At 36.4% G+C, this 15,673-nt stretch overlaps 1 protein-coding gene across 1 annotated transcript; it reads right to left on the bottom strand.

Annotated features, from left to right (window-relative positions):
- Positions 1 to 6,516: 6,516 nt before the first annotated feature.
- Positions 6,517 to 14,523, bottom strand: LOC131932922 (uncharacterized). The gene is made up of 4 exons (XM_059289814.1): positions 14,444 to 14,523; positions 8,351 to 8,489; positions 7,951 to 8,012; positions 6,517 to 7,784 (listed from the first exon to the last, which is right to left on the bottom strand). The coding sequence occupies exons 3-4, from the start codon at positions 7,988 to 7,990 to the stop codon at positions 6,874 to 6,876; spliced, it is 951 nt and encodes a 316-aa protein (XP_059145797.1). The 5' UTR covers positions 7,991 to 8,012; positions 8,351 to 8,489; positions 14,444 to 14,523; the 3' UTR covers positions 6,517 to 6,873.
- Between the last annotated feature and the right edge of the window lie 1,150 nt (positions 14,524 to 15,673).

The raw sequence follows: 15,673 nt of genomic DNA, 5'->3' as shown, positions 1-15,673 counted from the left end.
AGGTTAACTTTTAAAACGCGCTGCATATGTGTCCAGCAGTTATTATCTAACACACGGGTTCCCAAACTGGGGGTCGCGAACCCAGGGGGTCGCGAAGAGCTTTCTGTGGGGTTGCAACTAGTAGACTAAACCTTAGCAATGAAAAAAAAAAGAAGAAGAATATCTGAAATGTTTGTCATCGTGAAATATATTCATCCGGTTGATGGCAAAGAAGAGTTGACATTTTGTGGAGATATCATGGAGAAAATAAATATGTTTTTTTAACCTGGATGATTAAAATGGGAAAACGGCTGTGGGATTTGTACGGATGGTGCACCATCTATGTTTAAGTTAAGATCGGGCTTTCAGAAAATAGTAAAAGATTTAGCTCCCTAACCAAGGAGAATCCATTGCATGATTCACCGATATGCCCTCACCAGCAAGACTCTTCCGACTCCATTGCTAATGCTAATGAAAGTCGTAAATTATGTTAAATCTGGAGCCCTAAACACTTGTCTGTTTAAAGAACTGTGCAAAGATATGAATTAAGATCAAGAGATTCTGCTTTTCTACACTACAGTACGCCGGCTGTCAAAAGTAAATAGTGAATCGTGTTTTTTAATCGAAAAATGAAATCAAGTTATTTTTGGAAGTGCAAGGGAAACAATACCTTTTGATATACTTTAACGACAAAGAGTGGTTGAAGATAGTATCATACCTAGCAGATATATTCGAACATCAACATAAGCTTAACCTGAAGCTTCAGGGAAATAAACGAATATTATCTCTTTTAATGATTATCAAAGCTGCGAAATTGGCGAAGAAAAATAAATCTTGGAAATATTGCCATGTTTGATGAGTATGATTGTGAGGTATATACAAATTTACGTTACCCATTCTCTGCTTCCCTTGAAGTTGCGAGCATTCCAAATGAATTACAAGATACATTCTCAAATGTGCGGAATGATTCCGCGTCAGATGAAAAACTGCTCACGAAATTTCGGTGTAGTATGCACCACACATATCCAAACGTGAAATTGATTGCCTTTCGAGTTTAAGTTCCTTTTGTGTCTACATATCTTTGCGAGAATAGATTTTCAACACTTCTCCAGTTAAAAACATAACAAGAAATAAATTAAATTCTGGGAATGACATGAGGTTAGCGTTAACAAAAACTCAACCGTGAATGTTGAGGCTAGTGTATAGCATGCAATTTCACCAATCGCATTTAAACAGTTATCAAGGATGATTCATATTGAAAGTCTACTAGAAAATCTTATTTTGGTACTGATTAATTTCCTTATTAATTTTGACTTTTTAATTCTATGGGTGTCGCGGGTCACTTAATTTTTATAAAGGGTGGTCGCCACTCGAAAATGTTTGAGAACCACTGATCTAACACAGACGTTTTGAGTTGGTTTATTATGTAATATATAACCTTGTTATGTGGAAATAATGTCCCTTTTTAGTGCTAGTTTGTTTTCGCTGTACAGAATTCCTAAGGAAGATAAAAATGTTTCCATTTTGAACCTGACGGTCCAGGGAGCTGAAAATCTAGAGTTTTCTTAATTCCATGAATTCAGCTTGTGAAGGTAGGGCCCTATAGTGTGGTCAATATTATGACCTGACTCCAGTTGCGTAGCTACCGTAAAACTAGCGAAGCAAGGCAGTGTGGCCTAGGAAAATATGGGCCATTTTTCCTCTTTTAGAAAATTTAAACTTTTACATTGGAATTTAATATTTGTTTTATATAAAAAAAAATTAATCGAAATCCAGTTGTTTTTCGACTACAGAAATAATTAAAAGTTAATTAAATAATTAAAAGCCCCCCCTTTCCCCCCCCCCCCCCGTCTTTTCTTACTGTACAGGCAGTGGCATTTAGTTAGGAAGGGGGGGGGGGGTGTCGAATAGGGCCCAGATGTAATAATAAGATTACAGGGGCTGCCGCAGTGCGTGCTAGACATTGAAAGAATTATCCTATAAATAAACTTGAATTTTGAATCTTTTTTAGATTGGCACCCGGCACTCGTAAATTTACATGTATCTCTACAAACCTCAACTGACTAGGAAATTCCCCACCCCATAGACCTAGACCTCCCTCCAAAATGTCTACCCTCCCCCTAAATTCCATCCTACTAAACATCCATGATAACAACTGAGCCATTTTTAAAAATAGCAACCATGGACAGTGCTTTCACAACAATTCCAACGTCTGTCAAAGTTTTTATACTTTCTATTTTTATATTAATGGCATTTCATTTGTTGATCTAATCTTTAATCAATATAACGCTACTAACGCATTAAGTTTTTTTTGTTTTCATCCAATCGCCAAGAAACTTTGGAATGTCGTTTTTTTCAGACATTTTTCTGAAAAGGTGTCTGAAAGAAATTCTGACTTTTGGGAAGGTTTCTGCCATTAAATTTTTATTTTATTTCGGAGGGCGTCGCCCCGGCAGTAAGGCGGTGCGTTGTGTCACCCAGAGTTTCTCAGCGGCTATCTTTGCACCTGGGGTCCGTTGATGGTTATAAGGCGCAGCGGGTCAGCTTTACTACTTAATTCAGCGGTCAAATTGCACAGGTGCATCAGCCGGTGCCCGGGCGGTCGTATCACCCGGTGCGCTCCGTGTTTACCGATGAGCACTACTATTCATTTTAATGAGTGCTATTCTCTAGGGATATGTAGGGCTACTAAAAATCGATTACTAAATTGAATATGGTATGTCCTCTATCGCAGTAGTAACAGTTGGACGCCCCGAGTTACGAAGCGGCTACCTGAGTTATTAAAGATCCGTTAATTGTGCGTCCTGCGGAGTCAGGGGTGCTGCTTATTTTACAATCAAACTGCGCTAGGGGCAGCTTTCGACGCCCCCGGCTTACGGATGACACCAATCACAAGAGTAGCTTACACTAGGGACACTGTGGGCCTCTACGTTCGATGATTACACCAAACCAGAGGTTGCATCCGACTACCTACTGTAGTGTAACCATTCACTCCCGCAACGCTATTGATACATGAGCGGTCGCAGAAAAGTTTTCAACCTCCCTATTACGGAGGAGGAATAACACACTCAATGCTTTCATACAACACGCTTAAAGGCGTCTGAGCGGTAATGTGGATAGACCTCCGCCACAGTAACAAAGATAAAAAAAAAATAGCAGCGGCTTTGTTTACATTTTAACTATCTGGGTTTAAGAAACAATGTCACACGACTTAAAATACACAAATGGTAATGCGTTGATGAAACCCTTAAAAAAAATTTCGTTACCCTGGTATCTTGGATTAGATAGCAGCATCGTGAACGGGTACGCTAATTAGTAAAACGTTCTATAACATTCCACGGTAATCGGGAATGGGATTTCGATGTCTATGATGGAATTTTTTAATCTCATTATTTGCTCCTTATGTTGATGTTATTTTTTATGAAACCAGAGGCGTAGCAAAGGGGGGGGGGGCGCCAAAATGGGTTGGAAAAACAAATTATCAATAGTTTGCTCCCGAGGGGGGCGCCAAATTGAAAGTTTGTCCCCGGGGGCCGGGAAGGGTCGCTACGCCTCTGTATAAAAAAATTGTAGATCTGCCTTTAAGTGAGAAATTTTGCGCTGCTAAGAATCGAACATACAGAAGCAGCTAAAATGAATCTCAGAAAACTTATTAATCATTTTGCAATTTAATCATGCGCAATTTTTTTATTGTGTTCGTCACATGGTCGGATGATACCCTACGCGTTTACTAATGGTCTAAAGGTGTCACCCCATCGCCCCCCAAAAAAATTGCATTTTCGGTGGGATGTCACCCCTCTCTCACTTATCTTTTATTATTTTAGCTGGATACTGCTTAGTTTTGACACAAAATTGTAAAAAATCTTGTCATTGTGTCACTCTTAAATGTTGTCATCAGATGCGGACTCTGTTTGGTAACTTTAAAATACTACAAACTGACTGTAAAACTGTAACATTTTTTACAAAACTACGGGTTAGTACGCCTACATAATAATATAGTATAAATACAAAATCAGCTCGAATAAAATGCTAAATGTACAGAATATTTATATTATTTAAAACCCTCCATCGTAAGCAGCAGACGGTTTCTTGATAAACAAAGGGGGCAACTGACTCCCGTCACAGATGGGTGGCCACATAGACCCCCTACGGACTCCTACGGAGTTCCGAACTCGAGACTTTAGAATAAAAGTCGCACGGTAGACTTTCCGACCACGTCGTCCCATTAAGGAACCAATGGGTTTTCAACTTAGAGCTCCATTGGCAACGTTATAGCGGTATATACGTCAATTTATTTTAGCAAAACTTAAGTTGTCAGCTACATTTAGGCGTAAACGCTGTGACTTGCTGGTATTGAGTTTTAATAGATGTCAAGGATCCTATGTATTCTTGTATAGAAAACACAACACACATATAACATCCTCCGTCGTTTTGATCGCAAACTTATTACCCAGAACCTAGGCCTCGTGTTTAACAACTTAATTATCTAATTACACAGAAACTTAGTTTACTGCTGGGCGACTTGATTACACAAATACATTAAACTTTACAACATGAACATAAACACACAAACACTGACCTAACGCCTAGAACCCACACCAAGCCTCTGCTTCCGTTAATTAGAATGTTTAATGATTTTGCATCAATGACCACATTTAAATCTACACGTAAAATGGCCTGTCTCACTTTTCAAAACAATATAAAATAGATCAATTATATATATATATATATATATATATATATATATATATATATATATATATATATATATGTCTATTTAGAAGAGTCTACTTGATTTTGAAACACGGTGGCTAGTGAAAATAATTTGCAGGAAACACGGCAATGTGATAATCATGCCATTTAAATTTCATTATTTAAACTTGAGAGATATTAATGTAAATCCGTAAGTATACTATAATTATAGTTTACAGTGTACTAAATACCTTCTCTAAAAACATTGTCAGAGGATAAAACACTATGGTGAGAATGAAATCTCTAAATATTTAAATTGTCTCTAACATAGTTTTGTTATAGTTTTGTTGTTAATGCGTTAGGTAAATAAACAATTATCTCACAAACAGCCAAACAATATTTGATGACTGGCTCTGGCTGACAAGGCAAACGATGTTTTGACACGAGCAAAACTTAAGATACGAGCACCAGAAGCTAATTATTTACTTTACGTGGAAACCAAACGCCCCAAATAATATAAGTGACAGTTGCCTAACTCATTCCAGCAGTATTTTGAAAAAAAATCTTCCTTGGCCAGGTATTTTTTAAAGCGGCCAACAGGAGAAAGTGAGGATAACATGGCGAAAACCTCAAAGGCCAATGAAGAGAAAAGTGATGATGAAAATTAAACGAAAGTAACAAAAATTTATAGTAGCATTTTAGTTCCATTATATTCAGTGACTTTTAGCTAAGTTCAATTAATTTTATACAAAAAGGTTCGTATAAAGAGTGTAACGAGTAAGTGAACTAAAATTGACCAAAAGAGTTTAGCATTAATACTGTAGCTACTAAGTGCACCAAGTGAAGCTCCTCCACCAATCTCCTCCTACCTACACCTCAGACAACATCTTCCGTAAGATAGTAGGCTGATTTCCAAGGTAAATACACTTCATAAAAACCTGTTTATTTCCTTACATTTTCTTTTAATATTTTTGTATTCTATTTGTTATTATTAATAAATACATTTTCTTATTAAAACACACTTAACAAAGGGCTCTTAGGGGGAGGGGGTGGGGGCTTTTTGGGGGATTCGAACTGACTTATGATAGTTCAATTATATTCATTTGGGGAATTGCTTTGCATTCCGAGCAAAATTAACGCATTTTCCGATTACAATTTGTCTGAACAAGTAGGCCTACATTGCTTGAAGAAATGAACATATAAGAATATATAGGAGACAACTGTGTGCATCCACTGACGGAACATAAATTTCATTGTTACTTCCCTTTGACCATCTTATTTTTAATTCGTTATGTCTAAGTACGAAGGTTTTATTATCAGTCAGTAAAGAAAAAAAAAATGTGTTAAGTCTCAGCTACAAACTTGACTGCCGACATTAAGTCTCAGCTACAAACTTGACTTCCGACATTAAGTCTCAGCTACAAACTTGACTTCCGACATTAAGTCTCAGCTATAAACTTGACTGCCGACATTATGTCTCTGACTGCCGACATTAAGTCTCAGCTACAAACTTGACTGCCTACATTAAGTCTCAGCTATATACTTGACTGCCGACATTAACTTATTAAGTCTCAGCTACAAACTTGACTGCCGACATTATCAGCTACAAACTTGACTGCCGACATTAAGTCTCAGCTACAAACTTGACTGCCGACATTAAGTCTCAGCTACAAACTTGACTGCCGACATTAAGTCTCAGATACAAACTTGACTGCCGACATTAAGTCTCAGCTACAAACTTGACTGCCGACATTTCTCTTCACTACCATCGTGTTTTGTTTATCATCAACACAAAACATTAAGATTATTAACGATAATAAAATGAATGAAAGAAACTTTGAAATATTCTAAAACTTTATTGACATCCATACAAACAGTTTGTAAACAAATACAAACTGTTGATTAATTATTGAAACAAAAATGTACAAATGAAATCCACAAAGTTCATACAGATTAATGATCTTAATGATTAATTCATAATTAATAAGCAACAAAATACATGTTTGCAGCAATAAACATTTGTTTATAATTTTGTTTATGTGTCTAACAACTCTAAACGAATGACGTGAAAGAAACTAAACAATTTATTTCTTGTCTACATTAAAATACAAAGTTGCTGATGACACACAAGTTTAATGGAGGGAGCCGCCATTTTGTTTGTTTACATTTGACAAGGGGAGAGAACCAACAGTTACAGATGGATCAATACAACACATCCTCCCCACTATAATTTCCTTCAGAGTTTGATCCACTGTGGGGACGTGACAACCACCCGACATATCCCACTATGTAGACAAGTGCTCCACTGGAGCCTGGACATGTACATGTTGTGTACGTGTACTTGTACCAGCCTCTCCTCTCATGTATGTGTGTCCATTGTCCTACAGAGACCTGTTTAGGACAGCCATGAGGATGTGACACTATAACGGTCAACTTGTCCACATCATAAAATCCCATGTATTTGTCCTCTACTTTCCTGCATAGACCTTCAAAGTGCCGACACATCTTGTCCAGTTCATCAACCAACTCTAAGTCACATGACACACATGTAAACATACACCAGTCTCCCTCAATGTGTGGCATACCCTCCACCCCCCAGCCATCAAGACTGACCCCAGGACTTTTATTGTCATCAAAACCTACAACACACCTGGTCTGTCTCGCCTCACTCTCATCAAACACCACATGTGTGGCTGTCAACACACGAACCTCCCCCCACACTTTGCTGGGTGTGTCCGAGTGTTGACACTTGCCACATGGACAAGTGCCCTTGTTGTCACTCTCTGTGCACTTGACCACCTCACACACCCTCCCCGTCCCTGTCCTCAACACGTCACTTCCTCTGGTGTTATAAAATGGATACTGACCACTGAAGCATGGAACAGACTTTGGTCTCTCTAGACTGGTGTACTTGACCTTTATCAGGACCGTTAGGGCAGACAAAGCTTTGATTACCTCCAAGATGATGACGTCATGGTAACTTGAGGGGAGATGATCCAAGTTAAAATCATTAACAGGTATAAAGTTGACATGACCTGGATTCTTCTTACAGCCGGTATAGTGCTTGTGTAAGTCAGCTTCACCTCCATAGCAGATCTCGGCTTCATGATGTCCTGGAGAGGTACAAGGGGAGATAATTTTGATAGTATTTTATCATATCATTTTATCATTTTATGATATTTTATTTCGTTTGTTTGTTTTTGCATGGAAATTTCATTAAATATTAATTATTTATAACCTTAGATTCTTCTGTAGTTTTAAAAACAAAAATACCTTTACCTGAAATAAATGGTTCTGTCCCATTTCCTGTTTCTTCCATGCTTTAACCTTGACCTCCAAACCTGAAACAAGAGAATTTGTTGCCATGTAAACTGTTTTCTACCATAGCTGTTCAACAGTTTTCTGTGAAAATCTCTTTGTTGCTAAGTTTTAAAAAATCTTTGTTTATTATAACCAAATAAATAATCAATTCATTGAGAAATTGTATTTAGCGAAACTAATACTAATAAGAATAAAATGTGACTGATTAAATTGTATATTATACAACTGCATATTAGATCTATATATAATGGCTAGTTACTGTTTTTACTTATTATTTCCCAGTATGTTACATAGTTCATGAAATGTCTAAAAAAATCAAGAGTATATGATTTGTTTGAGCAAAACTAAAGTGGTTTACCTAGCAATAGCATACACCCAATTACAGAATACACATAGTAGCAAAGTTCTATATTTAGATATGGTAGAAATTGGCTTTCTATTGTCAGTGCTTGTTATCTTTTCTTCCTCCAATATTTCCTAGTGTGATCTTGTATTTCCTGTGAAAACAAGCATATAATTAGCCTACACTTAATTACAAAAACATGAATGTTAAGCAATTAGCTTGTAAAAAAAGTTTAATTAGAGTGCTTATGTATGAATCACTCACATATTGAATTTCTACCCTTTATTCTGGTCAGCATTACAGTATAAATTAACCATTTGACAAGGGTGGAATAAGATTGTAGGAAAAAAAGTCACAGGAAAAAAGTCACAAATGTTTATTTGCATGGAATTATATGTATTTTGTAAATCAACTTACAATTTCTAAAATGTAATGTAAATGTTAAATATATATATGTGGGTTGTATACATATTTATAACACACATAAAAGATTTTTAGTGCAAAGATTGTCGGATTTAATTGTAACTCTGACAATCATACAATATTTATTAGAATTTAATATATTTGTGTTTCAATCGTGTTAGTGAAATAATAACTTTAAATTAGCATGAAGTAACATAAAGACGTAGTTAATGTGACTTGCTGCCCTCAACTCATCACAACAATAGTTCAACCATCTGTACTGCCCACAAGTATTCATGCTCATTACATAACAAAGCAAAGGATCAAAAACAGAAAGCCGACAAAGTACAAAGGCTGTCATTGACGCGAAACGTCAACAACACACAATATGAATAATTATGGATGGACACAATGATGATCTAGAAGCTCCTAGTTTTTTAAAATAAGTTTTTATTAAGTTAGATCTCTAGATTCTACTCTAGTAATACAGTTAGAATCTAGACTAGACTTAGACGTATTACTAAGTAAGTAAGTAATTAGATCTAAATCTAGATCTAGACCTAGATTCTAGATCTAGATCTAGATCTAGATTTCTAGATTCTAGATCTAGATAATAGATAATAGATGAAGAATCTAGATCTATCTAGAATCTAGCTAGATCTATCTATAGATCTAGAATCTACATCTAGAATCTAAAGTCTGAATATTAAAATAAAAAAAAATAGTAGAGTAAATATAATTATTATTTATTAATTATAAAAGTAACTAGATCTAGATCTAGTTCTAGTTATCCGCATTAAACTTAAACAACTCATGACGTCAGATGGCTGAATTTAATCATAAGTCGGATGATTGTCGTCTGCTTAAATGATATAGGGCTAAGCCATAGTATTTATAGGTCAAACAACAAAGCTAAAGTTAAAACTACATCGAGTATCTGGTATCGGTAATATTTTTTAAATTACATTCCTTTTCAAAATAGACTTTAGGTCTAAGCAGGAAAAACAAGTAATGTAATACTTAAAGCCATGCCATAAAAGTCTTATTTGGGGCCTACAGTAATAATTATAGAATTAAAAAATAAAGAACCAATTTTTCATTCAAATTATTTAGATTTAGATCTAGATCTAGATTCTAGATGTAGATTATATTTTTTAGCGCAATTTCCATTCTGGAGAATTGCGTTTATTAACTCGTCATTTCTGGGAATGGATGGATGAATGTATGGATGAATGAATGTATGGATGAATGAATGTGTGTCCGGGCTTTAAGTCGTATCTCCTCCTCAACGAAGCAATATCGATGACTAGTTCCAAAAGCAATTATGTTAAGCAAGTTACGAGAATGAGCATAGGCCATAAAAATTCCGGGTTTCTTTCATGTATTTCCCGGAAAAGCCAAAAAACCTCGAAAAAATTCAGTTTTTGGCCCATATCTCGGCAACCAGACCACTTAGCGACTTGAAACATGTACCAATCGATTCCTGCCATAATTTAGAACAATATTGCCGAAGAAAGTTTTCAAAAATATCCTTTCGTTCGGTCACAAAAAAATTTTGAATTAATTAAATTTGGACCGAATTAGTAGGCATTTTTTCCAACCACACCACACGCGTCATCACGTTCAATAGCTGTGCCATCGCGTTCCATGGCTGCGCCATCACGTTCAGTAGGCGCGCAATGGTTTTTAGTCATGTAACTCTATTGTAAATAAAACATGTAAAATACTGAAAAAAATTAATAAAAAACGTTTTAATAACTAACCAATGGTTTTACTAACCCTGCTCTTGATTTACGCTACGACAGAGCTATTTTTAGATAACGTAAGGAAATTGCGCTAAAATTGTCACTAGACTTTTTAATTACCTTGTTTTATCGAGTCTGCCCACAAACAACTTTTTTGCACAGATTTTTCTTGGTTTGTAAGCCAAATCAGAGACATAATTTATTGATTATTTTAAAATTAAGTCTCTACAGTGTAAATTGGAGTTTTTTATTCTTAAATATACATAAACATTTTACATGTAAGGTCTATGCTAGTATTAGTAAGTTTGTGAAATATTTTTAATTTAATTTTAAAATAATAATTCACTTTTAATATACTGTAGGTACTAGAGGCTAGAGTCGAATCCAGCTTGAACTCGAATCTTTAAAAACAGCTGTAAAAATACTACAATTTAATGGTTTAGTGTCGATATGGAATCTACCCAAAATCTACCATCAAACCTCCCCTAGTAACTAGTAATATTAATTAAAACTTTAATAAACCTGAAGTATCATAAGGATTTTTTAGGGTCTAAATATGAGAAGTGATATTGGTAAAATCTTAGTTTAGCGTCGTAAATTCGGCCAAAACTAGTAATGTGGGAGAGAGTGAATTAATGAATATGTCATTAAATATGAGTATATTTTCGTATATTTTGATTAAATATTATAGATAATTGAATAATAGATCACCATTTATGGTTAAATCAATTTAAGTATCCTGAAATTAATTTTTATCAACCCTGTTCGAGATAGTAAATTTGCTATTAAAAACAGCAGCCATCTTAAGAAAATGTTATTTAGAGTAGCTTCCCTTTCATTTCTATTCGTATGAAAATGTATTTAAATGTGATTGTCTTGTTGTATAGTCCGTATTACAAAGCATTTTTTTTTTAAATTCTGCCCTTTAAAAACTGAATTTCCTAACAAACAACTTTATTAATTCTAGAAGCATTGTGAGATGCAACTTGTATCCATGTATTAAATCACGTTTTTTTTACTAATTTTTATTTGATCTTACTATTACTATATATTTGAGTTTTTTCTTATTGTTTGAATGTTCACTATTTTCATTTCAGTTTTTTCTTTTCATTAATTAGTGATTCTATCGTAACTTATGACATTTTTTTTTACTTCTCTTTACCTTAATTAAACCCCAACCTCCGTCATATTTTTGTGGTCAATGTCACAACAAGTCATAATGTAAAAAATTACGCTTCACTCTGCCTTATCTAAGATCTCTAACCATAATTTTGACAACATTAAATGTTTGTCATCATTTATATATACAGAGAGACAAAATGTATTATCCACCAGCTTCCCTCGTAAAACATCATCTAAAACAATGAGCCAGTCCACCCCTTAAGTGCGTGTTGTCATTAAGGTCGATCGCAAGTCTCCACCTGCCAGACACATTTTGGTTATCCTTTGTTGTCAAATTGTCAATATCAAGTACCCAAGTGAGTGATATGGGGTTGTCCATAAATGATGTCACATATGATTTGCTACGGGAGTGAGTAAAGATGTGTGACGTCAACTCAGGCGGCTCTGCAAATTATGACGTGTCGGTATCATGAAAGGAGGTGAACGGGGAAAAATATCTAGGTGCTTGACGGAGAACCTGTATAATGCTTTGTTCAATCAAAATAACGATAAATAAGCATTACTATACGTATACCTTGCTCAAAACGAATCATCATGAATATTGCAAGCCTGCTAGTTTAAGACATTTGGCAAAACGGCCTCAACACATTATCCCCGTCAAAACGGCTTGCCACCAAATGCCTGCCAAGGAATAAGCCGCGTCTAATGCGGGGCGTTAGGAATACGGCCATTAGCATGGGCCGCGTTAGAGCACCAGTAAGCTATCGCGCTTTGTAAGATGACGTAAATACTTAAATTCAATTTCGCTAAACTGCGCGAAAATTTAGTAATGTTCCATCGTTTGAGGAAATTTATTTTCTTGGACTTAAATTGAAATATCATGTTGACTGTCTGGCTCTTAATTTCCGAATATATGTATCAAGATTCAGAACTATAATTTACTTTAATATAAGTGTCATCTTATCGTTTATTGTGCCTTTTATAAAGCGCAAAGCAGCTTCAAAATCGGACGGCAATCCTGTTTTCACCAAGCTTCTTTTGGAGCTTAATATGGGTAGTCTAGTTCTATACGGTGAGAGCTTAATACATTTTTCAAGGGCCGAAAGTCTCAAGACAGCAAGCTTGCAGAAATAACCACGAACGTTTAAATGGACAAGTGATAGATGTGTTAGGGGCTGTTTAATGAACACCAACTTATGTAATCAAATTAAACGTCGCTTAAACTACGTCAAAACGGCAGTGCTTGTTTTTTTTTTCTTCTATAAAATTAGCCTAACGGTCGGCGGTACCGGTACATGACGTCACGCGCGAGCGTTAACTCGGTGACGATGTGCTCAGTGGGGGAACGAAAAGGTGGGGTTCAAGAAATGCGACTCAGCATGCTTTTTTACATTTCTTGACCCTCCTTAATAGTCCTATCGTCCCCACTGAGAAAATGGATCACCAATGAATGACACGTCATACTTCTACAGCTGGTCTTTCTCCCACAACCATCCCGTTTTCAGAAAAAAAAACCTGACCCGTCTCCAAAATCACATCGCTGAGTTCTACTCAACATCGCCCCACTACAAATAACGATTTCAATCTGAAACAATATGCTCATATGTTTGCTCTGTAATAATGCACGCTGTCATTACTATCTTAAGAGCGACGTCATTTATGAGCGATCTAATATTGATTTGCTTACTGCAAATAAAGTGTTCACAAGTTCGACCTCCCAACAATTGTTGTTGTCTTGGATGCACACTATTAAGTCTGAAAAGGTCTATTAGTCATTCATGTCAACTATATTTTAAAAAAAAAAGAAAAATTACTATACAAGGGGTCATCCATAAAAGACGTCACGCTTTTTTTGACGAGTTTTACCTCCCCCCCCCCCTCCCCTCCGTCACACTTCGTCACAAAAAGCCAGACCCCCCCCCCTAAAATGACGTCACACCAGAGGCGTAGCGACCCTTCTCGGCTCCCGGGGACAAACTTTCGATTTGCACCCCCTCAACCTTTTGATTTGCACCCCCTTGAAACTTTCGATTTGCACCCCCCCTCCATCATTCGATTACTTTTTCCAACCCATTTAGGCGCCCCCTAAGGTCGGCGCCCGGGGACATATGTCCCGTCCCCCCCCCTGCCCCCCCCCCCCCCCCCCATCGCTACGCCTCTGAGCTGATTTGTTTTTAAACAGCTATATTTTTTCCAAAATCTTGTCTGAACTCTGTCAAAATAGAGTATTTTAATCAATTGTAATTACAATATATTAAAACAGTTTTCTAAAACGCAAAATAACGTCTAAAATTCGTTTTCTATTCTAACCTTTCTTTTTTAGAATGCAAGAGTGTGACGTCGCACCATCTGAACTCCCCCCCCCCCCCATCACACAACGTCACAAAATTACGGACCCCCCCCCCTCCCCCCTACAAGTGTGACGTCATTTATGGACGACCCCCAGGCATATATTAAATCAATACAAAACAATCATATTAAACCACAAAATCAACACAAAAGACATGCGAATAGACAATTTATGGTTTTTGAAACATGGCCGCTGCTTGTATTTACTCATTGTTGTCTCGAACGGGGTAGTTTAAAGTTTATTCCAGGATATTTTTTATTGTTTTTGTCATGGATTGTGATTTGTTATTCAATTATCTGTTATATTATGTAAAATATGACATAAATATGGCCAAATGAAAGAAATATTCATTAGTTACCAATAGTTACCATCATCGCACATTACTAGCTACGTTGGAATTTACGACGCTAAACTAAGATTTTACCGTGATATTTTATACAATATTTTTTTTTAATAGTTTTATTAACATAATAAAAAGACTCTACTCACTTAATTTAAGACTTTTAAAATAAGATGTCGAATAGTCAACATGGCGGTCTGACCCATCATTCTAATCGTCTGAGTCAGTTTGACGTGTATTTTGGAATTCCCGATTACGGGGATTGCTAAATATTTTATTTTTAGATGTGAAAAATCCCAAAGTTAAAAAGTTGAAACGAACTAAATATAAAAACCAACATATTTTTAAACTAAGGAATATTTTATATTTTACTTCATAAGCCCTGTGCAGTGGGGCTTACTGTTGGGGGTGCAACTGAAAAATCGACAATGTAGAAGTAGTGGCGTAGCGAGGTCGGGTGTCACCCGGTGCTGCACTTAATGGTGTCACCCCCTCAGACGCGTAGCGACCCTTCCCGGGGACAAACTTTCAAATTTTCGATTTGCACCCCCCCCCCCCTCAAGTTTTCGATTTGCACCCCCCCCCCTCGAACTTTCGATTTGCACCCCCCCTCAAGTTTTTCACTATATATTTTGCTATTTTTTGCCTTGGTGTCACCCCCGTAAATGGTGTCACCCGGTGCGGTCCGCACCCCCCGCCCCCCCCCCCTCGCTACGCCCCTGTGTAGAAGTATATAGACTGTGGGGGGGGGGGGGGTCAACATTGTGTGGATACGTTAAACATAACATTAAAATTATTGTTGGCCAACAAAACAATATCCTTAAGTTTATCATGCACACAGTTTGTTTAAATTTCAAAACGGCCAAATGTGAAACGAAATCACAAGACAGTATTACAGACAAGTGCATATAATGGTAGTCTATAACTGACGTTAGCATAACATGGAGGGGGGGTGGGGGCGTATCAATTATGATGTGTCATAATTCACATAGTCATTATACTTGAAGATAAATCATGTTATCTTCTGTAAGCATTATTGTTATTTTGAGTAATATAGTAGAATAGAATGTAGACTATGTTATTACATTTTGAATATTGGAAGTTTTTTAAGAAAGAAATACTCAAATTACATTAGATGTCTACAGCGTGTGGTGGGGTGAGGGGAGGTGGGGGAGAATGTGTATAAAGGGCATGTGGACTATGGCGTAAAATGAGAGGTCTAAAAATGTTCTGGAATTTATAGATGGATAGAAAGTTGGAGACGAAGAACGTTAAATAAACTCAACAGCCAAAGCTTTGTTTAACTATGCTTCCTATTGTAAAAATATGTTAAATTTTTAAAAATATTTTAAGCATCCCAATCTCCTTTAACATCGATA

This window comes from Physella acuta, unplaced genomic scaffold, assembly GCF_028476545.2.
Source record: "Physella acuta isolate Inbredline_101_S28 unplaced genomic scaffold, ASM2847654v3 ptg002319l, whole genome shotgun sequence".
Lineage (NCBI taxonomy): Eukaryota > Metazoa > Mollusca > Gastropoda > Physidae > Physella > Physella acuta.
The sequence above is the reverse complement of the archived record's forward strand: the minus strand, read 5'-3'. Positions and strand labels throughout refer to the sequence as shown.

What these genes read in the sequence shown, in the direction of transcription:
- LOC131932922 (XM_059289814.1), bottom strand. Translation starts at nt 7,990, where the DNA reads ATGGAAGAAACAGGAAATGGGACAGAACCATTTATTTCAG. An exon ending in GACAGAACCATTTATTTCAG is followed by an intron (nt 7,785 to 7,950) that starts GTAAAGGTATTT and finishes GTACCTCTCCAG; the next exon opens with GACATCATGAAGCCGAGATC.